Source organism: Amia ocellicauda, chromosome 19, assembly GCF_036373705.1.
Source record: "Amia ocellicauda isolate fAmiCal2 chromosome 19, fAmiCal2.hap1, whole genome shotgun sequence".
Taxonomy (NCBI): domain Eukaryota; kingdom Metazoa; phylum Chordata; class Actinopteri; order Amiiformes; family Amiidae; genus Amia; species Amia ocellicauda.
Window position 1 is genome coordinate 21,950,981 of NC_089868.1, and position 24,854 is coordinate 21,975,834.

General features: G+C 37.8%; 1 protein-coding gene across 2 annotated transcripts in view; it reads right to left on the reverse strand.

The window, feature by feature from the left end:
* nek7 (NIMA-related kinase 7) overlaps positions 1–19,619 on the reverse strand; it is a 55,071-nt gene extending 35,452 nt beyond the window's left edge. Inside the window, exons 1-2 of one of the 2 annotated variants that reach the window (XM_066691792.1) lie at positions 19,356–19,619; positions 4,966–5,047 (exon numbers count right to left, since the gene is read on the reverse strand). In XM_066691792.1, the coding sequence (XP_066547889.1) occupies positions 4,966–5,019 (54 nt within the window). In that variant the 5' untranslated portion in view covers positions 5,020–5,047; positions 19,356–19,619. The remainder of the gene's footprint in view (positions 1–4,965; positions 5,048–19,355) is intronic. The other variant, XM_066691793.1, reaches the window with a different exon arrangement.
* Between the last annotated feature and the right edge of the window lie 5,235 nt (positions 19,620–24,854).

A 24,854-nucleotide genomic window follows, 5' to 3' on the forward strand; every position in this document is an offset into this window, starting at 1 on the left:
AATTAAAAGCTAAGCAAAATTCAAAATTAGCCCTTTGGATATATATATATTTTTAAATGACCTTTAGAGGGTTTTTTTTTTTTTTTGTAAACTTTAATTGTATAAAACCTTGAAAACAAAAGGTGACAGATATCAGAAAGTTGCATGTCATGTGTGACAGTGGAGAGAAAGCCACAGGATAGCCTTGAAGGCAACAAACTTTTAGAAAGGTCCACAAAAAACACATTCAGATCCATTCAGTTCTACTATATTCATGGTTAAACAAAGCCAGCATGAAATCAGACCTGGGGGAATACACAGTGTCTGCCATTACACAATCAGTCTTTATCCCATACACGTCTTCTTCCAAAATAGGAACAAAACATCTTTCTGAACTGCATCGGATAATTCAGCGACTGTTTCAGGAAATCAGTTCACTTGTAGGATACAAATCGCTTCATCTGCAGTATTTTCTCCCCCCCCTCAGATGATACAGACCCAGAAATCAGAAAGATTGCACAGAGAGAGGCACAGCGCATCAGTAAGAGACACTGACAGTGAGCTGTATGCAAATTAAATCCTGCAGTGTGCTGTACAACCGCCGGGTTACCATTGGCAGTGGCCAATAAATATGATTTAGGTTTTCGGGGAGGGGGGCCAATTTATGCATTTCATGGTTTTTAAGTTGACAGCTGATAAAAATGATAAACCCCAGAATTGCGTCGTCTAATTAGTACAGTGGAGTTAGTGGCGAACACGGAGGGAGCACATGTATGTGGAGCAGTAATGCGGTGAAAAACACTTTCCGGGATGAAGACCGGGAATTACTTTCACTCACTGCATGGTAAGTTGACAAATGTTAGCATGAGCTTCTAAAGCGCTGTGACAACCGCATGCTGAGAGCAAAGTCTCACTAATGTGTTCTGGCATGCAGGTTTGTAATCACACATTTACATATGCAATGACCTACATTTGCATGTCAGATCGCACACTGTCTTGCTTTATTAACGCCGGGCACCTCCCTGCGCTTGGCGGCCTCAGTGGCGAGAGAAGGCCAGAGGGTGGTGGTTTTTTTGGCAGCCGAGGGACGAGCTGCCAGCGAGGATTAGGCTGATGTGGCCTGAGCATTAGACACTTCATTAGAGGTAATCTGTTTAACAGTGGGCAGTGTATGTAAACTTCACAGCCCATTTGCGGCACCTTTTCGCCCCATGGCCTCCCTTCAAAGGGCAGCACGGCTGAGTGACAGCTTGTCTCATCCGCTGCTTTGTCTTGTCATACAATTTAGAGTGGAGAGCTGACATGAGGAACAGCATAGCTGCACATCCCTAACTACCGCTGGGTCACTCTCTCCGACAACACAATTTGTACAGATTGCAGCTTGTGGAAAACACTAAGCTTGTTTTGCTCTGCAGGACACGGAAACAACATTAACTATCAAGAAAGAAGACAGGTGTGGGACAGGAAGGTAACCATGACCCCGTGGTAGGTTTCAAACAGGGAAACGTCTCTAAGTAGACGTTGCTGTCCAGGCTGTTCACTATTCAGATTGCACACAAACAAAACCATTAGATCAGCGGAAATTAAGCAGAGTTATTGAATCATTTTATTCCTGGTTCCCAAGTGTATCCGCTTCTTCTTTGGGTAATGCTGCACTATATATATTATGCAAAGCTTGCTGGGAATAACTTGAAGGGACAGCACGTCAGGCAGAGATGCACAGAAAGACTGGCGAACCACCGGTGACAGGCCTGTAAATGGAAACGCATGTACCATGGGCAAGAAGACAGAGACGAGGCTGAACGGAGGACACAGAGGATTAGGTGTGATGTGATCATACAACACAGCCAGTGGCAGGAGAGAAGAGGGGGATTTGGGCGATAGGCATAGGTGTATGCATATACTGAACGCTGAAGCAGAACCGAAGAACATCATAGCTAGTGGTACACACAGCATCCAACGATCACAGGGTCAGTTGTCGGCAGCCACAATCCATCAGGTTTAGAGGTCACCCTTTAAAAGACTAGGAACGGTTTCAGTTTTGAGCAATTAAAGATCTGGAACAAAACACAAACTGAAACCCTGCATTCATAAAGTACCTCCAATGAGAACATTCAACATTACATTACATATTACAGCATAGAAATATGACGTAAATAACTAAATAAATATAGTATCAATCATACAGAAGAAAGACTTGTTTTATAATTTTGTCATACAGGTACATGGTGTTCAATTCTGCCTCCATTGGCAGGACTGAATATATACTTTATAAAAGGATGATTATGAAGAATCCCTAATTTCATTAATCAGAATTTCTTTATCAATCACCATTAAACCAATATACGTGATATGGCATATGGATACATACGAACCTAGGATACTGAATGTATGCTTTTGCTGTATTTTAGATTTTAAATTTAATTGTGTATTAAAAAGTAATAATTCAAGGAAATTGTTGAAATTTCAAAAGAAAGCACAATGGATACAATGTACCAATATAGAATATATCAGTCTAACAGGCAGTCTTGTCATATTCCCATATTCCTCCTGTTCTCAAGAATCCTAATGTTTATAAATTAATATCATGTCTGCCATGAAAGGTTGTAAACGACACTGAGGTTAATGACAGGGATTTAACAATTCAATCTTCAGTTCTCTAATATGTTTAACAAGCCACGGTTATTAAAAGAGGAATTACAATCATTCTGTTGAACTGCAATTTCCTCAATGATTCAGTCAGATTACATTTCTGCTGTACACTCATCTGTTTAAAAGCCAGCTGTCTTGATACCTTATACTCCAACATGAATTACCGTGTAATAATTGTTTTGGTGCTCTCTGACATCTGAATTATTTAACTGTACGATGCACGATTCGCGCAGAATCCTGTTTTCATACTTACCCATTAAATACTAAATGAGTATCAAAAGTCAAGATTAACTTGAAATTACAAATATTGTTTATAAACATATAGTAAATAAATGTAAAGTTCTGATCCAGGAAAAAAAAAGATATGCTACATAATGTAGAATTCAAAGTTGATCATTACTATTATAAAAAATGTTTGTTTTTCACCTGTGTGCAGATTTAATTATACTTATTAATTTAGTCTTTCAAAGCTACGGATTCATTTTTGTTCATGGCCTTCTTCCTCCTTTCTGTATGGATCAGTGTTGTCCTGTCCTGCAGGAAATCCATAGCTGGGTGTTGCTGTCTGCTATTAAAATGCTGCAGCGACATGATACGCACATAACAGAGTGAATTTTATTGAACCACATAAACACAGCAGGGAGTCAAGCTGCAAAAGTCTCAATCAACAGAAATAATTATATATTGATGGAAGATTTCATAAATGTACCACTGTTCAGGCAGATACAAAACAGTACGTTAACACTGAGGATATATTCAATGTATTTGTCAATCTTCCATTAAAATCTGCATCAGTTGTCTTTTCAAATTATGGTATTTTTTGTTTTAAAACATAAAGGTAAGTCTTTTTTTTAACATCTGAATGAAATATTCCAGTATCATATTTTGACTTACTAATATGTAGGACAACTTTTTATATATAGATACTGAGCTGAATAATTACTTTCTTCATTCATGTGATCAAATTATTCTGTGGATTTACAATAAAAACACTTCCCTTCTTTCTGAGATATGCTGGATTATTGTGAAATACTTCAAATTCCTCCTTCAGCTGCAGGTTTCCCCAAATCCCTGTAATATAGTGCTAAACTGTCAACTACCATAGATGATTGTGTATAAGCCCATTTGCGCATAAGACGATCACCCAAATTCATGGCCAAAAGCTTTAAAAACATCATCCCCTGCACATTGATATGCACAATTGATAGTACATTATTACACATTTATTCTTCAACACCATAGACCTATTAAAATCTTCAAGATGGCGGAAATGACTGCACAGCTTCCGTGACATCATCAGCATACACCAAAGCTGTATAGGGTGAATGAAATTGGCGCTTCCTCCGTGCAGAACCCCGAATTGTGCATTTTGGGGAACCAATTTCTCTGCAATTTCATAATTATATATGGTAATATACATGAAGTTGCCTAAAGGAGGTTTTAAATTACTGTCCTCCACTTTTAAATTGGTCAACCCAATTGTACTATTGTTATATACCATGACGTAACACAATAAATAAATAAATAAAATAAAAGTTGTTCCGTATTTTCCAGTCAATATGTTTTAGTCTGGCATGTTTACATCCCCTGCTGTTAAATCTTCTAAAACAGAACCATCTATCAGGATAATCTGCTACTGTGTGAAGAACAAAGCTCAAAGAATAAACTATGAATACATTAATTGGAGAAACTATATATACTGAGAATCAGTAATTCATCTGACAGTGGTTTCACTGCATTGTTGTTGTTGTTGTTGTTTGTTTTAGTTTTTATCCACCTTAAGGTTCTACAGGTGAATACAAACCATACAGAAAACTTCAAATCACCACAACATTAAGAACAGCAATGCTGTCAGGTGTATCCAATTATCACCTCTTGCTCCACACATGGAAAATAATGTGGGGGGGGGGAATAGAGTATATATAAAACATAGCATAAGCTTCTCACTAGATTTTCCATTGTGAATCCACCTGCCAACATGTATAATGAGTTGGTAGTGTATAGTGCATGCATCTTTCAATACAAGTGCTGAAGAGTTAAGTTGATCCTGCAGACACAGTCCCAGAGGCAGAGAGACTAACTAAGAAATGTCAAAGCATGAGTAGATAAGCCAGGTGAAACCTGCACAATTGTGGAAAGTGGTGAGAAACTGAAAGAGGGTAGGAGTGCAAATAAAGGAAAGTTTACAATCTGCCAAGATACAGTCAATCCAAACTCAACGCCATTTGTGATTTCAGTTACCAACTCATAACATGTCTTCTTACTAAACCAAGTCAGCCTTGGCATTTAAATAGTCCTAGACTGCTGTAGTGTTTTCTCAGCTTGTCACAATACCTGTGGCTGAAATAGAGGAACCGCAGCCTGCTGGCCTTGAGGTTGAGCATCCATGGTGACAGGTGTCAAGTCCCTTTCACCTCTGTTAAAATGGAAAAAGGATCTTAAGTGAGCGGACAGTGTGTGCAAGCAAATGTTGCAGAGCTGCAAAAATATATAAGCATTTATGTGACTCAAATATTGCAAAAATATCATAAAATCAAATTTGTTTAACCTTCTACAATGCTACAGCAATGAGCAAAAGCAGTACGTAGAATTCCCTGTCGAGTTGCACAGATTAATCAGCTGTAGGATCACTAGACTGCAAAGGTTATGGCAACGTCGTTTTGGGTTACTGTAGTCCTCTTCCTTCAAACTTAATGCTTTTCATTGTGTTAATGGGACAATGGCTGACAAAGCTGCACCGATCTGTTGTGTTGCGTAATAGACCTTCATATTCAAGGTATAGTGAAAAACCAATGGGGATACACTGGTGATAGTGACACTAGAATGCTAGAATGCAAAAACAAAAAAAATGTTACCACGCCAAATTTAGATCCACTTTAAAAAATAACGGAATATTTTATGGTTAATTACCCCATGAACCCATCGAGTTTGACTAGTAGGCTATGACAGTGTAACAAACAAAATGCATGATGCATTTTCTACATCTAGCATCAGTTATACAGGCATCAGAATTTTAATGATTCTGTCAGCTGCTTATACTGGGGCTCTCACAGTGGAACTGCACAAAGTAGTAAACTGCACAGCACTAAACACTGAACTGCAGGCAAGAGGAATTCCCATTTGTAAGGGATACTTACTGTGTAGTTTTCTAAATTATTAAGTGTCCACCTCAGCAGCATTGCCCATTGAGAATGTATGTCTAATTAAAATCCTTAGAGCAGAAATGCGTCCGACACATAGAACCAGTCACCAAGGCAAAATAATTAAATGCATTATTAATTTCCTAAAGGTTAATATCACTAATTAAACTGGATATTTCGACTGAAACCAGGCTTTTGAGTGATAGGTTTCAGTCCTTTTCTGGATTTCTCCTCAGAATGCACTCGAATGAGAAGACAAATACTAAAAAAATAAATAAAAAGCACACTCTCTCTAGGGATCTTGTGTATTGGGAGTTTTTATAAAATGAAATCACACAAAAATCTCTTTCAATGCAGTTTAACATGTTTAAAAAAAAAGAACACTTGCAAAGAAGGCAAATAACAAATATAATGTACTTACTGCTTTAGGGGAATGAAGTGTAAAAGACTGTGTTAGTCCTAAAGCCCTATTTGAAACGGTAAGAGGCTCTCTCTGCAGTATATTATATCTGGATAGGTTTACATACATGCATTTATGACCACATATTGTGTTCTTTATATTGATAGCATGAAATATTTCTGCAATGCGTCTCAGAATAACCCAGCAAGATACTTTATCAGATCCCAACATAACGGGTGCTAATATTGAGATTCTGAGAAAAAATTATCTTGACATGGCCAATATAATTGTCTTTGAATGTTTTTTTTTGTTTTTTACAATGATGGGCTGTAGGAGCCAGTGTAAATATTGATGGATTTCAGTCACATTAGAGTATTTGATAACCAGTCATCAACAGAGCAAAAATACAGCAGCTTTAACAACAGCAGAAGTGAAAACAAAATTAAAGAGCTAAAAATAAATCCTCAAATTTGACGAAAACGAAAACGGTTTCCAAGAACACTGGTAATCTATCAGGGAAAGATTGGTTGTTAATCATAATGTACGACCCATTCAACCTCACAACATCAATGAGCCTGAATATGGCATTTCATTACAGCTTCATGGGGTGAAAGCCCTCACTAACAGTTATCTACACTTCACTTTCAACCATTTTATATTAGTGCTGGCATTATCAGCTCTCTTCTTGACCTATCTGTGTGTCAAAAGAACTGCAGGGCATTGGATTTACATCTACAACTCATCAAGTTTCTTTACACCCTCATTAACAGAATCAATTAAGGATGCCAGGATGCATCAATGGCAGTGTGGGAATGAAGTCTGTGCCACAGTAATGGAGACAAAAGTTTGTAAAAGTCAAAAAGGACTCATTTTTAGATTTGGATTGCAGATTTACCCACAAATATATAATCTGAAGAAGCTGGTGCATTTGAATGTTGACATAAAATGCAAATTAGCACAGGGTGGAATAAACAGGAACTTACTGTTGTATGTGAGACACACAAGCAAATGTTTGAAGGATGTTTTAAGTTTACAAATATTTTGGACTTGACAAACTGCCTTTCTTTTACTTAGAAGTGAAATTCTGGCACAGAGGAGAAGATTTTCAGATATGGAAGCACATTTAAACTAAAATTGTATTTAGGGTTTCAGATTTTTCCACATTGATAACTTTAGGCCTTTTTTTAATACATGTAACTTTTGAGAAGTGATTGCAGTCTTGAAAACAGTAGTTTGAAGCTGCTTGGGCCTTAAATTAACCAGCTCTTACGATGGCGTGCCCATGAAAAATGTCACTATTCATACAGATTAGGCAGTGATGGCTGGCAAAATTCCGCTGCATGCATGTCACCAATGCCTTTATATTACTTATTGCTACATACAACTTAAGTGTTTGATCAGAATGTCAAAGTGAAGTGGTTCCAATAATTCCAAGACCGACTCATCCCATCAGTGGTGCTGGCTTCGGTTCAGACAGCAGGAAATATAAAATGAATAATTTTCTTACATATACAGGTGAGATTACCATACAGTATCAACAGCTATATTTAATACAATAAGGATCATTACAGGAAAACAAATTATGGTAGTTTTGAAATCTGGTGTGAGCCTTCTTAATTAATAAGGGATTGGGTTTTTTTTTTTTTATAATTTTCGTATTGTTTCTCATCAAATGTCAAAATTATTCATTTAATTTCAAATGCAGGAGAAAGTGACCAGATCTGTACTTGAGAATAAAATGATCTGTACTGATCTGTACTGGAGAATAAAATGCCTATTACCATATTCTCTACAATAAAAAAAAAGGTCATAGGTCTGGAGGAGAAACAAAGACAAGATCTGAAGATTTTCCAACCACTCAGTGTAAACAGACTAATATGCTACAGATCCCATCCTGGGACACTGCCAAGACGTACTTTCCCTGTTACACACAATCACAATAGTGGTTTTCTGTAAATAAGGTAAAGCTGTCAGTACATTTTAATTTTAGAGGGAGATTGTGTCTACAGAGTGCATGTAACTACAACAAACGGCAGCAGCGGCCAAGTCCCAAATTCACAGCAGCAACCAACGTAGAACAGGGCTTCACCCTCAAACTCCCACCTATGGCAAAATTCATTATCAATCTCCTACTAACTAATTCATGGACCATATCTCGGCACTAGTCTCTAAGATTGAAGGCCAACTGACAGAGGTGCTTTATGCTAACTTGACTCAAATTCTTCCATGTTATATACATCATTTTTTTTAAACATCAGGAGAAAAAGTTAATCAAGACTTAAAACCTAAAAGTGCTTTTGCATCACTGTCAGAGCGGTAAACTGTAAACCAGTGCTTTGACACTGGCATTTGGGAACAATAAATATCATCCCAGTGAAATAAGCTGCAGCGCATGCCAGCGCAGGGCTACAGCAGCAGGGCCTTTTAAAGCCGTTGTGAGAATAAGACTTTGTTTAAGTTGTGGTATAAGACTCCACAAATCAAAAGCACCTTTGAGCTTCAATATACAGCATAGCAGTGTGTCCATGATTACAAGAACGGGATAAACCTTTGAGTTTTAATGAAAGACAGAGAGCCATCTGATCATTTCATCTCACTCATCTTTGAATAGCAAAAATCCTAATGAGGGCAGGGAATGCACACGCTGAAATTAGGATAAATACATTGAAAGGACTGCATTCACCAATTTATTTTAATTATTATTAAAATCATTAGACTAGTCTTCTGCATTTGCCTTGATCTGCCCCAGAAATCACAGAGGAATGCCAATTACACTCAGGAGAAAAAAAACTATTTTATGATACAATGATTTAGAAATTCAAGGATTTCTGCCCGTCTGGATGTTGAATGCCAGCGTCTCTGTTTGCTCATCACCAATAGCCCAAGCGTCAATGAATGTGACCAAATTCCTCTTCGAATTTCATTAAGGATTTACATTTACTTACAAATGATATAGGTAAATAGAATAATTCCACCCCATTCCTACTACCCGACTAGTTATATACCTTGGAAAAACATAACCCTGCTGGAGTCTAAATGTCAGGTAGCTTACTAATTACATGATTTACTCTATTATGCAAAACCTACACCCAATCAACAATGAAGTGAACAAAACAGTCCTGATATAGGTTACAGCCTTGCTATCATTTTTAAAATGAAATGCAAATTAATGGACAATAAGATAGGACACCGAATGGTTTTGATCCACATAACAAATGGCTGGAAAACTATTCCCACAACTGAGTCTAACTGCTGGAGTGAAGGATTTATTGTTATTTTTAATAGCAATTGCACCCCACAAAATGGGATTCCACCATCGTGTTCTAAACTACTCTAAACAGAATTTGATTTTCTTGAAAGATTTTACATTTAGTACTGTATCAGCTTTCTATGCGTCTAATTGCATCAACAATAACAACAACCAAAACGGTTCAATGAAATGTTTCTATGCATAACCCATATAAGGTTTCAGCCACTGCATATTTTTATTACAGATTTACCTTTTTCTAGTGCTTTAAAAAAAAAAAAGACGAACATACTGGGAGCCTGAACGGTGGATCTTTACTCCCGATTAGGCAACTTTATTCACCAATTGGTTTTGTTGGTTGGAGTCCTATCTATTTGTATAAAGAAAAGTATACAGCACAGATCACTGGCTACATTCAAAGACAACATGCATAAAGTAGCTTTTTAAGATTGGATATAGCACAATTTGTAAAACAATATCGTTGCATCTGTTCCCACTGTTCCAGATCCAGACTTGAAATCAACGGACCACTTAGCTGAGCACACTATAAAACTAGCCTTGGGTATCCCTCATACAGTCTGCTTATCTTAATGTGAAAGGCTGGTTGGTAGTGGAGGAGGGTGTAAACGTACCCCCCGTTTCTGTTTTCTGCTCTTATTCCGCAGTCCCTATTTCCTTCTCACTGAAGCATCCCACACAAATGTCTTCTGTTTAGCAAATACTCAAGTGCATGCAGCTGTCACTTTATTTCTCGTATCTACTCTTTTGAGAAGAGTCTGCTTAGAAGACTTGGCATTCTGCTAAAGGGCCATCAAATTATCTGTAGTGCGCAACATTTAAAGAGCTTCGGTGTTTGTGTTTTGTTTTTTTAATATAATTCATTGTATTCCAGTTGGGATCTTTTGTTTTATTGTTGTTAATTCTACAGGTGCTTTACAGTAAAAGCTTGAACAAAACCAGTTGATTAATCTTGAATTAGTCCCATCATGCATAATGCTATTTAATATACAGGAGGCCTATTTCAATCAAGTAGCTATCTAAGTGAGACACAAACATCCTGTGAATTGTCTCATACCAAGAGCTACCACTTGCCATTGTCGAGATAATGTCTAATTTAATTAATATAATATAGAATTCATATACAATTCAGAAGGAGCATACCTGTGCTAGCATCCAAGCTCAACCATTGTTAATGTCCCTATTTTACCTCTGTAGATTCATTTTAATCAGGTCATAACCATATGTTCTTTTCCAACATTGTAAAAGCATTAGGCCTATCTTTCAGTGAATAAATCACTTCATATTGAGGAGAAATCTCACCAGAATTATATCCCAGAGATCAGACGAAATCTAATTTGTTATAGTGTGACACAAGAAACATTATTTAATGTTAAAAAAAAACAGGATTCAAAAGCGCTTTGAAATTAAATTCAGGGATTTGAGGCCTAATCCATATATTTTGCTAGCATTAACAGGAAAGATGTAAGGCAACAATGGAAGTACATGTTTTTAGAAGATCTAATATTAGCATTTAAGTCCCTTTTAACATCAGTGTGGGATATTAGACTATTTTGCAACTGTAAAATCAAGTTTTACATTAACATTTTAAAATATACATAAGCACTCCTGGATATATTTACACATGACGATATCAGATGTTTTCATGATTATTCTACCATGTATTTAAGGGGGAAAAAAATGGATATCAATGTTTTGAAGGAATGAAGTCTGCTGTAGCACATACCTATAAATCAATTTAGTGTTGTGGTTGGGTGCGGGCTTGAGTGCTCTGCCGTAAGAAAGGACTTTAACTGTGCTGACGGATTACTGCATTTGCTATCCATTGCAGACATCAAGTGGCAGAATAAATTGTGCACACTGGGTGCACAGCAAGACTGTTGCACAGTGCTGTCATGATATCCTCCAAGCATGGAAAGCCGCTCCATTTCTCTGAAAGAAGTGTCTAGCTACAGTTCAGATGAAGCCCAAAACAGTTTGGGTTGGGGGGAGGGGTATTTCAATAGTTAACCAAAATGAAAAGGGGACACGGATTCTACTGTATATTCAAACCGTTACTACTGCCTAGCTGCTGAAGAGTTTAATAGTAAACCGCAATCAGAAACATTATTAACCTGCAGCAAAATCTGGATTCAGAATGAGAAAATGGTCAAGGGCTTAAATGATTAAACATGAAAGTGACAGACTTTCGACAGCATGTTGTGATACAGCGTGTAGGCGCTCCTTTACACAAGATCCTCAAATTCGGGAACCTGTCACCTTATACAGGTAGGCAAACCAGACATAATTAATGCATCAATGAGGGGAAGCTTGAAACACAACCTATTCAACAAAGTAACTGAAAAGCATTGAAAATAAACCTGAGTAAGTTTCAATGAGCTTCCAAATTAGTGAGTTTTTTCCAAAGGAGAGTATAAAGTTTCTGTACCCATCTCAAACAATACAACTGCCTAAAATATGGCAGTCAGTTGTTCTTTAATTCCCTCGTCAACTGTAGTTTACTGTACGCCACAATTTCAGCCATCTCCCCTTTTCAACAGAAGCATCCCTCTTCAAGTCCCCTTCGTGCCGCAGAGCTGCTGCAGGCAGTTGTCTTTAGTGGTACACGCTGAATTCAGCCCGGCCACGGAGGATGTTTGCCATCACACTCATTTACATGCCTCCTAATGAAGACTGTTTGTTAGTAACGTCAGTGACCGCCAGTTTGCTTTATGGCCTACAACCACAATGGACTCTGACAATACACACAATGTGGCTGAGTTAATTTATTCTCATCTTGCTTGAAGAACAAGCCAAGGGCAGCTCTCTCAGCTATAAGACAATGCAGAAGAAGTGCAGGTTTCCGAGAGAGCTGCAACAAACATCTCCATAACTGTCAATCACTGAGAAATCAATCGCCAGGCAAGATACTAACTGTACACATCGGTTATCTATTTTTGAATCATTTATTAAAAGAGCAGGGAGTTCAGTTGTTTTACCACATTATTTAAATAATCCAAAAGATAAAGAATATAAAGGATTGTTGTTTTCTTAACCAGCAGCTATCTTATGGTTTCCAGGGGTTGTTTTATTTCAGTCAGCAATATGCTTTTATTTTTGTATTGTATATATTACAGTTCTTCTTATATTTAGAGATCCTATGACACTGAGAAGATCACATTTTCATCCTACTTGTCTGGATCACAGTGCCCCTGAAGGGAAACATCTATCCCTCGAATGCCTTCAGGGAGTTCACTTTTAACTCCGCAGAAAATAAATGTTGGTATCACATCACAAAAATGAGGATTCGGTTTAATGATTAGCTCACACCTACCACAGTTTATAATGTTGTCTTTTCAGCTTCTACTTCCCTTTCCCACTGTCACAGTTTAATGCCAGAAAGGCTTCATTTCTTTCTTCGTAAAATCCAAACTACATCTGAATATTAAATACATGTATTCATTTTCTAAGATTTAAGAACATCATTGTTGGTTGTTCTATATATTATTGCAATACCCATAACAACAATGTAATTTCTATTAAGTGTGTCATTCAATACAACTGTGCGTTAAAAATAAAATACTTTTGTCTTCAATGCATGTAACATGACAAATTGTATTTTCCCTATTCCCTTCACTGGATAAAACACATATTTAATAAATTAAACCATATGATCAAAACCCCGAAGAGAGCATGTACACACACACACACACAGCAGGCCAGACATTTTCATCCCACACTACAAACCAAAAGAGCCACTGAAACACTTTTTAAACTGTCTATAAAAAAGAAAACCTAGTATCTATTGAAAGGTTACAGTTAGATTAAAAAAGTAGATAAAGATGAGTTGAAACATTCATAATCATGCTATTATTACACATTTTCCCCCAGTAACTAGGACGAATACTGCCGAGCCGACACTAATACTGGACACTGCAGCAGAAGTGGGCGTGTCTTCAAGGTCAGGCCGGGCTCTGAAGCTCAGGCATGAGTCATATCTCCAACAATCCCCGGCACCGGCTCTGAAACTCGGAGAGCCCCCTCTGCTGCATTAGGGTCACATCTCCTCTCTACTGTGGGCAAGAAAGCCTTCCAAACACAGTCAACCTTCATAAATTCAAGTTCAACAAATTGAACAAACCCTCACCCTTAAACTGAACCAGCTTTTCTTTCAATGTAAAACGTCATCTCTACCTACAACAAATAGGCCCAACTGAAGTGCGATTTTATTTATTTATTTATTTATTTAAGTCTACTGCAGCTCTGGTTCATGTCCTTAATTCATTATTTGTGCTTCAAAAAGACAGTCACAATCTTCCAATGAACAGGAATGGAAATGCCATAGACAAAGTTTTTCATTACTTTCTTTTTAATTAAGAGTGCTGACAGGGAAACTGATCATCTAAAGTGCCTTCTGAACAATAAAGTGTCCATAATAAAACGTTGGGCGACATCGGAACCAAAATATTTTAAATTCAAATTATAGTAATGCAATCTGAAGAATTAACGTTCGTGTCTGTTGTCTGATGTTGTTCTTAATGCAAAAACATGTAAATAGTTCGATTTCAAGACGACACGAAGACAAACCTTGATAATCCGCAATGGGCTTTACGTGATTTAAAATCCACGTACAAGGAGACGTACCCCCTTTCATCTGCGTTTTTATAGAGATATCAGACTCGTGTATTCTGCCATTTCCTAACGTGCAGCTTTCAGATGCAGTTTTTACAAGCTTCGCAAATGCAGTAAATAGGGTTTATGGTACTCACCCTGTTTACAATGTGCAGCATTCCAGGATAGCACATGCTGTAAAATATTCACTGTTAAACTGTCAATGAGGCTGGCTCCTACCCAGCGTGCATGCCAGCATGGTCGGCACCGGCACGTTACACTGCACTCGCTTGCCGAAAACCTAAATCAATCCTCCTCAAGACCTTAAAGAACAGCAGAATATCCTGCTGGCTTCCCAGTCCAGCTTTCGACATCTGTAAAATATTTTTATACACTGCCCACAACCACACTGGTAAAAGTCTTTGAGTCCAACTTGGCATGACTTCTGAAACAACATGGTGCTTCCTGCAGCTTCCAACAGCCCGTTTGTTTCCCAGTGATTAAGGATACCAAGGGCCTCCAACTGGGCCATCCATGCCAGTGGATTCTTGCGGTTCACTCCAGGCTCAGCCAGGCCACTGGCCAAATGGACTAAAATTCAATACTATAGCACGGGGATTCAAAATTGTACAAACCTTGGCTCTTGAAAGTAAAACTAAGGATTAAAACGAAGAGTTAAAAAACAACAGGCTCTTTTTTATTTTCCGTTTAGGTCCTGTAAAACTCAGACATTCACACGAGGCACTGCAGTAACAATTAAACACCAACAGCATTCAGTTTCAGACTTCCCGTTTATTGGGTGGAAATGAATTTTGCTTTGGTTGAATTTACTGGCAGACACATGTGGTTGTTTTTAATCGCAAATGCATATTGTACTTATTTCAGGAAAGTGAACTTTTATCTTACTTGAAATACGCCTTGCATTTATTATCAAAATATATTATAGATTAGCTAACGGGAAGCAACTCTTCATACAAAAAGGATTGTGTGAAATGTATGCATTTTTATTCTGAAAAGCTTGGCTTAAGAGACTAGATCAATTGGTTTGTTTTGATAACTAGATTACCAGATAACTACTAGGTGAAGATGGTTCCTAATCCTTCTCTGGGGCGTTTTTCTGTATCAGGGGATTGTGTTTAAAAGCTGTCATTCACTTATTTCTCGGAAGCTGACAATGTAATACCACAAACATGAAAATTTCACTCTTGACGTTTGATATTTAAAGCCACCCTCTTTCCCTGGCCTTTTTACGATGATAAATGTCAAGCTTTTTTCTAATCACGTTTTCTTGAAAGAATAATGAGGGGTTAATTAAGAGTCATATTTGAACACTACTGGTACTGCAAAACATATTGTGATGTTGCATAAATAGTTTATTTTAGCATGCCAATAAAACTGCCACTAAAGCCCGATCACAGCATCCACACGGGAACAATGAAACGCAACAATACTGCACACTTCCAAACCTTCAAACAGGTACACGTCCTCATCCATCTCAAATGTTTAGCTGTGTATGGTTAGAAAATACAAAACATTTTGAGGTCAACAAGCATCACACGTTGAAAGATCTGTGCAAAAACAGAGAGCCTATGGTGCTTTTAAGAGTCGAAAATCTGACATGTTGCCAAGGGCTGTCTGCAAAACCATTCATGACATATATCCTCCGATTCCTTCAACTATCTACAATATCATTTTAGGTGACAGATGATTTTTGAGACTCGTAACAGGCCATTCGAATATGCTAGGAATTAACTTTTGGCTGCTACTCGTTGAATATCAAATTCCCGTCACGTTAGTATAATTCCAAAGAGAGAGAATTGAAAATGAGAATTGAATGGGCTCTTATGCAATATCCTGTGCTACTGTACGGCATTTACAAGTTTAGACTTGTCCTGGGAAGATATCTTTACATTGACACGGTTTAACAATGCTTAACGAATCTTCAGCTAAATAGCACGCCGTGTCACATTTTAACATACAATTATACAGCAGTATTCATAACAATTAGGCCTATTTATTGCATTAACACATTGAATAAAATAAATATGGGTTAAATTAAAGGGTGATTAAAGAAACAGAAGGATAAATAATTGAGGTAAGACTTTAATTGCTCTGTGTTTGAGCTGACTGGCTGTCAAAAAACACACTGAACTGGAGCTCCAGGCCGGCCTGTGAAACTGATCTATATTTCTGGCAAGAAGAGACTGCTAAGGGTTCCACCGATTTGACTCTCGCCAAGGCCTTCTGTTCAGGTTCACTAGCAAAGCAATTATTGAAGAGGTTATGGTATGAAAACAGACACTTGTATTTTTCTCCCATAAATTTGCAGCAGTATAATCATAATATATATGTGTGTGTGTGTATATATACATACCAGGGTTTCCCGCAACTAAATTAAGGCTAAAAGTCGGTGCTGCCTGGCCAAACAAATGCGTTAATGCCAAAAAATATATATATATTTTTAAAGTGCAAATTTTATTTAAAAAAAATAAAATAATACTATTTAAAAATAAAATGAAAACTCACTTGCAGTACGAAGAGTACAGGTAAAGCAACAATAAAATATAAACAAATGTATGACAATTTATACCTATGGTGAGTTTGATAATCAAAGAATGATCAACAGAGCTGTATAAATAAATTCCAGTGCTGTCTGTGCTTTACTTGTATTTTGTTGCCCTTGTAAAGAAGCTTAAAACACAATATAATGTACATAATTAAATTTACAATGACTGAAACACTAGGAAAAGTGTGTCTGAAAATGTGCAAGAAAAAACATAGCTACAGGTAATCAAGAAGAATTGATGGGTTAGTTGCTTTAACCACTTATACATCTTGATTCTTTGTAGAACTTTCTCAAAAAACAGCTGTGTAAATATTTTTCAAACATCATCGCTTTCTTTATTGCACGGCACCACTGGGGAAAACAAAATACTTGGTTTTTGTAAACAAGACAAAAATTGTGGGAAGATTTTTTTAATGGATCCCACTTCCTACATCCTACATGTTGCATCCCACTTGCATAGTAATAAGGTCGTTTTAAGCTATGAACAGTTATATTTAAATGAATAGTATGTGTTATTTTTTACCCAAACGCTAAGTTGTTAAAAGTACACAGTGAAACAGAAAATCATCAGACTGTGGTTTCAAAACCAGACTAAAATTCTCAAGGGTAGCAAATAATTAGCAACCAGGTTTGGGTTTTGCAGAGGCTGGGACAGTTTCTTAACTGATATACATGTGGCCAGACTACCTCAAAGTGTGGGACCACATAGCACTGCGTCATATTACAGTTTACACTAAACAGTCAGCTGCTTGCATTGTGTTCCTGTTCTACAAAAGAAGTGAACAGTTTACAAATTGATCTCTCGCAGATCTTCATGGTGTTGCCCTGATGTCTCCCATGCCAAGGTGGCAGACTTACTTTGTGAATAGTGAGAAATGTGCTATCCCAAATTGAACGGCAAGAACGGGTGGGGGAGGGAAATCTGATGACTGTAAATGAAAAATAAAACACATTTTGGCTACGTTGCACAGAGACAGATCTTACGGAAAACATACAGCGGTCTATTATCTACCATTGTCATCAGTCCAATCCTGCAACCCACACACCAATTTGCTAATCAACAACTCGTGACACTGTGACATCGTGACATTCGTTCTCATTGTGAAGAAGTGTGGTCTTTACGAGGAAAGACAGTAAAAAAAAACAGGAAATACCCAATTAGATGCCACAATGGTGTTTGCTTTAAACTGCACTACTATTGTGTTTCTACAGAAACATCGGTGCACTCACTTTGTCAGCATCACAATAGCACTGTCCTGAAGACAACACCAGCCCCTACAGGCTTCTTGTACAGCATTTTATATGATCAACTGTATTACATTTTTCAAAACAAAGACTGCTTCTACTAACACACACTTCCATGTATGACCTCAGGCAGTGAAGCCTTAAATCAAAGGTTCAAAGGCCGAATGTCAAGAAGGTAGAGTGAAGTGTGGAGGGGGGACTTTCCTACTATTTCCTCTTCCATAGTGTCACACATGACCCGTTTCAATGAATCCCATGCTGCTTATCTTATGCTTCTGCCAACAAGGCCACCACATCAATTTATGTCAATTTAAAAACTACAGTGAAGTGTAATGTAATATATTCCACAGAGACCTTTACAGCAATAACAGGCACAAAATGCTTTTTGTTCACTTTGGTGAAAGACTGACATTTGAAATCACAGGATTAAATGGAAAATTATAGAACTCCCCACAATCTATACCAAACCCAGATGTCATGTTTGTGTTATTTACTGAACTCTAGATTTATAGAAGCTTTAAGACACTGCAACCTTGTATTATCTACAAGAAAAGGGGAAACACTACTCATCTGCTCTGCAGGTGCCAATACAAATGCGGCACTGGTGTCTAATTCTGTGCACTCGGTGTGTATCACTTATCCAAAAGCAGGCAGGAGCACTTTCAATAAGATTTAACCCAAAAGAAAACTGTAATGCAAATCTCACTTACACAAGATCATTTACTGGAAAATCATAGTAAACCGCTGAAATAAGCAAATGTGTGCATGAGTCATGGCCCTGCATTGAACCTGTTCCAACACAGGTCTGTTAGATCTGGAATCATAATAATCACAACCATAAAGTAACTTTAAACATATATATCAGAAATACTAATTACACACACTATATAGATATATGGGGGGGGGGGGGGGGGTGAGTGTACACACACACACGTGTTTATCATTATGACATGTTATTAGTATGACAGATAGAGATACACAGACTGACAGATCATATAAGTACAAGTTAATTATGTGATTGCATGGAAATCAACAATATTGGAGCCGCCAAAGCTATTCCGTGTTGCTACACAAGTCCAACTACCTTGCACGGTGTTTCGGCCCGTAACACATCACAGTTGCTGTGATTACAAAAGCACCGTCTGCGTCCAAAGTAGTCAAATCAATAAACCAATTGTATTTAAATACGTGGGGGGGGGGGGCTTTGCAAACACGCAATACGGACTTAATTGAGGGGGTGGGACTTCATTAATTAAAGCAGTCTGAGTCTGCAAATCAAGCACGATACCTGGCGGTCAGTTCCTCTTGGTTACAGTGGAGTCCATGACAGTCAACTACAGAAACTTTCAGGCTTCAGGAAAAAGTGGCCGAAGTCGGGTTTCTAACTTCCTCGACACTGTGGATCAAAACTAACTCCTTCCCCCCCCCCAGTCCCGGACTAAAAACGAGCCATTTCCCAGCGAGGGTGAGCTGCAGCCGAGCACGCCGCGCACGGTGCACTTTCTCGGGGTTTCTTACCAGGAAGTGATGCGATGTTTTCAGTGCAGGGACTTCTGATGGCGGTTGTCTTTTCGTGTACTTGTCTTTCCTCTCTCTCTCTCTCACGGGCTGCAGTCGAGTTCGTGGGCCCTCCTGCGTGCCAGCCTACCATCCGGGCTGGAAACGGGACCGTGTGGACTGGCTCTAGCGAGTGGGGGGGAAAAAGTGTGGTTTTGCGTGGAGGGATGGTGGCTCAGCTGCTCCCCATTCCTGCTCGGTGCCAGTCATGTAAACATCCCAGCATTCCCGGAGGAAAGGGGCGGGGCGCAGGTCACGGCTGGGACTGTGCGAGGTCGCGTTCGTGTGGCGCAGACGGTCGCGGTTTCTGCGCAGATCTGCCGGGTTCCGCCGCTGCCATTGGTGGAGCCGCGCAGGTGTGCAGACGTCTGCGCTACACGGACGGGAGTTGTGCACTTTGCGCCGCGCTACGGATACTGCTGGGATTCTCGAAGCTTTTTACTCCAGTTCGAACGGGTTCACTTTTCTTACCTGTTGCGTTTTTAATTATGCGGTTTTTTTCTGGCCTAGGATGACTCCAGCAACGTACATTTTCTTCCATTTTAGTCTCTGAATTGAGACCATAAAATTACAGTGTGGGAAAAAAAAAAAAAAAAAAAGTGCTTTTTGACTAATTTAAAGCTTTTTAGTTTTATGCCCAGACATGAGTCAGGAATATGGAGCTGTTGTGTTCCAAGGATAACATTTACTTGCTTATAATAAGCCTTTAGTAAGAGGGACAGACAAAATAAGTAAAACAATAGAAATAATAAAGGAACATAAAATGTGATTTGTATGTATTTTTCCTCTTAATTAAAGGTGCTGTGTCAAATTGTATTTAGTGAAGCTGTTATGAACCACATCTCAAGCTCCATGTTGTCTACGAAGAGTTTAATTAAGATACATATTTCTGTTTTAGTTTGCTGGTTTCAGGTCTACAGCTAGTAGTAATGTTGCATTTATGACCCAGGAAGCCGTCAACCAGGGGAGCAACTGCTACACAAGTGTGTCTGTAAGTGTGTCCGCTTTAAGATATTATGGCCTGTTTTTGGTGACACGTGAATGCTGGGTGTAAACCTATCAGGGCAGATCCTGTGTATTAAAGAGTAATCGACTGCTGCACTCTGCTTCCAAGGAGAGAGTCTAGGCATGATGGCAGCCTGGAAGACGCTTTGGTGTGCATTGAACTGTCCCGACAGTTCGTCATGGAGTTATGGAGCTACCAGTACCAGTGCATGTTGGGACACAGTGTATTGGCGGCATTAGGTTTGCGTTATGAAAAAGATTTGTACATCGTCTTAACACAATAAGAAATATGGCACACAGCTGAGAGTGTAACAGCAGTTCAAAGATAATAGTTTTGAGAACAGGTCATGGCCTGCTCAGAATCCCCACCTCAATACCATATGAAAACATTTACAAAAATCTAGGCACTAAGCAACATTTTAACAATCTCTCACTTTTTTGTCTTCTTTTAGTTGCTCCAGAATCCTAATTTCATGTGTCCATAACACAAGATTATGTCAATGATATTTTACCCAAATCAGTACCAAGTTGACTTGACTTGACCCTTGGACCGTTGGAAAAAAGTGTGTATTGTCTTTTGGCTGCTTTCTTCTTTCTGCCTTAGCATTTTTTACATACCTACCTGGTTTTCATGTATCTGTTGAATAAAGTCTGCACTTCAACATGTAAAATATTGATTTTGGTTGCCATTTACCTTACATAATATAATTTCCTGTTGAGGAAAACTCAATACATGAGCATTTAATTTTACTTCCTTTTTAGAAGCCATGTTAACTTACTACATAGGTGATAAATATGTCTGCAAAATTAACAATAATAATAATAATAATATAAATACATATTTCCATAAAATTTCCAAATATATTTAATTAAATTAATCTATCTGGTATATTAGTATTTTTAAATTAAATTTATGTGGTTGGGTAATTTTATACACATAAAGAAATAGTCATAATAGTCTACACATGCTCTAACTCAACAAAGGAACACTGAAAAAAGCTATATTTAATTTCGATTTAATTTGCATTGTATGTTCTAATGAAGTCAGTCAGATTCTTTGTTCTACTGAGGCCAGCTGCTCCCTAGTTAACTCAAATTAACATCTACAAGTTTTAAATGTGATTGTGACATTAATTTACTTGTTAATTGCATCTCTGTTAGCATTCCATCTTAAATGTGGGTAATGTTTCTGTAAAATGTCCCAACTGTGGATTCAAATATTAATTAGTTACATGAATAGTAATCTAGCCATTATGTAAGAGTTATTCATTCTGTATTTTACCACCGGTTTGTTTATTTTTTAATTAAAGTTTAAGGTAGTTAAGAAGGAAAGAGAAAACACCATTTTCATCATAGAGTTTTACGGAAAACTGACAAAAGATCTTTGTACAATTCCCACACATTTCATTTAAATTAAATATTCGGATTTTTTTTTTCTTTTTTCTTTGTCAATTTATGTTTACCCTTTGACGTCTGGAAAATACAAAATACCAGAAAATACAATATATGCTTCCCATTAACAAGGGGGTTTATCATCTGCATAATATTAAAGAGTCTTTTATAAATGTGTAGATTGTATATAACAATGTATGGCGTTTAATGGCTTCAGTTATATCGTATGCTTTTCTTTTCTTTTTTTCAATTCTTTCAGTAAGATCAATGCTGCACAGTGGAAGATGGGAACTGTCTGGTTTCTGAGGGAATAATTACAACGCTAGATGAAAACTCATAAAACAGTGTGAAAGATCTATCAAGAAATCCTGTGGATTAACATATAATATAAAAGTTTCCATGGCTTTCTAAAAGTATTCTGTTTAATGATACTATTTTATGTCTAGCGATTCTAAAATAAACTTAACCCAGTCATATACAATGCCAGTCTTGTTCTCTTTTTATTAGTTTACAGTTTCATTTGAGGGTTTCAAATTTGCTGAATCTCATCCTTCATGTCCTCTCACAGCCCCCATTTCTACCGTTTCCACTTTATTGAACTAGAAGCCGTTTGTATTTCTTCATATACATAAATGATACAATCAACTTTCACGTGGATAAACCCAAAACAGAGGGGTTTCAAAGAGAAGATGATTTAAAATGGCTGAAATACAGCACTACAAATGAAGGCATAGCAAAGAGAGTCATACAAGAGATATGTTTTCTGCCCACTCGCGCTACAGTGAGTTTAGAAACCTGAAATGTAGGGAAAATTCCAGAGAGAGGCAGAATTATATTGATCACGGTGGCTGCAATAGACCTGATGAGATTCCCCAGAGTACCAATTAATTGTCTTTAACCAAGAGGAAAAAAGTATACAACCCAACGCAGCTATCCGATAAGGTTATTTTTGTGTGTGAAGGGGGTGGCAGGATTGTGTGTGTGAGGGAGGGGTAGGGGGGGGCACAGTAATATAGCTATGAATTTCATAATGTGGATATGTGTCAGACAAGATGTGTGGTGTAGCATGATGTGGAAGCAGAGCTATCTTGGCACAGAAACGTATTACTAATCCTTTGCTTCTGCTCCAGCTGTTCACTCCTGCGTCTCAGGCACTCACTGCTGGGATTCCTGGACATGTGACCAGTGTGGATTTTGTATTTATTTAAAATGTTTATTAATGTTTCCATATACATTCCAAGGCACATAGTAGTGCTTTTTCTTTAGCGTGGCATTAACACATCTGTCCTTTAACTTAACTCTTACGTTGTGTTGTTATCTTGTCTTTGCTTTCCCTAGTAAAGACATGTAACATCTCTATGGTGTCATTATAGACTAGAGTTGGGGTTCTGTCTGTTGTTAGGGCTCATACATGTGTCGGTATCTTAATCCTTACAAAAACTCAAATCTCCCACCAAAGAAAGAAAGGTTTAATATGCTTTGCCACCTTTATCTCAAAATCTATTCCCCTCTTATTTATGTTTGTTAGTTTGTTTGTTTGTTTGTTTATTAGCAGATGCTTTTCCCAGGAGCATCATTTCTTAAATGAAACATGACACCGTTCTCCTATATGAACTTAACTCTGACTTCTAACATGAAACCTGACCCCATGTCAGTCCTTATCCTTCGGTCTGGTGAAGGGCTTAAGTTGAAGGTTTACAGTAGGTTTAAGTATTAATTAGGGGTTAATTATTAGTTTTAATTATGGGTGTTAATTAGGCATAATATAGAGGAAGATTACAGTCTTACAGTTAAACTATAGGGATGAGGTTATAATTGCTAGTAAACTTGTCTCATTTAAATGTAAATATTTTACAACAGTTGTGATGTGTTTTGGGTCCACATAAGCAATCCAATCAGTACAATAGGCTAAATCATCTAGGACTTCATAACTGGGGATCTACAAAGATCTCTTGCATGATATGTACCATTTGACATTGCAATAAACCTTCTTCCGTTGGGTGCGTGAATCCGGTGTCCATAGCTTGAATTCACCCAAAAACATCTTCTCTAATCAATTATGACCATATTTTCTGTTACATTACACTTAAGCTGTGGATATGCAGAAAAGCAGTATATCTGGCACAAAGAAAGATCAGTTTGTGTCAATTAAAAAATGTTATCCACACTATGTATGAAACACGGTGGCAGAGATTTTTGCTCTGGGGTCGCTTTTCATTCATCAGTGCCACGTAGCTGATTGGGTTTGAAGGATGGATGGCATCCAAAATCCAAAAACCATCCACGTGTTGGAAACCATACGTCCTGGAGGAGATGGCTGGGGTATAAATAAATCTGAATATGATTTGACATGATATGACATTCGATATTTACAATATTACTTGTCATCAAATTATTTACTTTTATTATTGAATTTTAGTTGTTGTGTCCAATAATATTCTCAATTGTTTTTCTAATTCAACTTTTAGTAATACTTCATAGAGGATATTCATACATTTGGAGGCTGCTGTATATTTTTTTATTGGCAGACGCCCTTATCCAATGAAAATGGATCAATTTGTACTCATTAACACCAGGTTTTTGACTCAACATCATGAGAGAAGTAGCATGCACTGTTCAGGCTAGCTAAAAAAGCAACAACTATACAACAACAGTAAAAATACATGCCATGAGGGACTGAAGTAACAATGCTCATTGATATTGCATGAGTTAGACACAGAGACACAGACAAGCCGTGAACCATCAAATTGAAGCAAAATATGTATTTATTTTCCCATTTTCAGCGAGGTTCCTGTCTCTGTTCCCCAACTTTCAAGTGATTCCCAAAATCAAAGGTCTGTGTGTTATAGGACTTGCCTGTCGCATGGCAGCTTACAAGCCGTCCCTTCAAACAGAAGCTTTAAACCAGGACACCGTGCTTCCCGGGGAAAGATCTTTATTGACTTAATACAGCGAAGGCTTCTTCATCTTCCTGAGCATACAGATAAAATAAGTTCTTACCAGCTGTTTTTAGCTTCTGGCAAAATGGTCATGAAAATCCCAATTACAAAGCAGCACACTTTC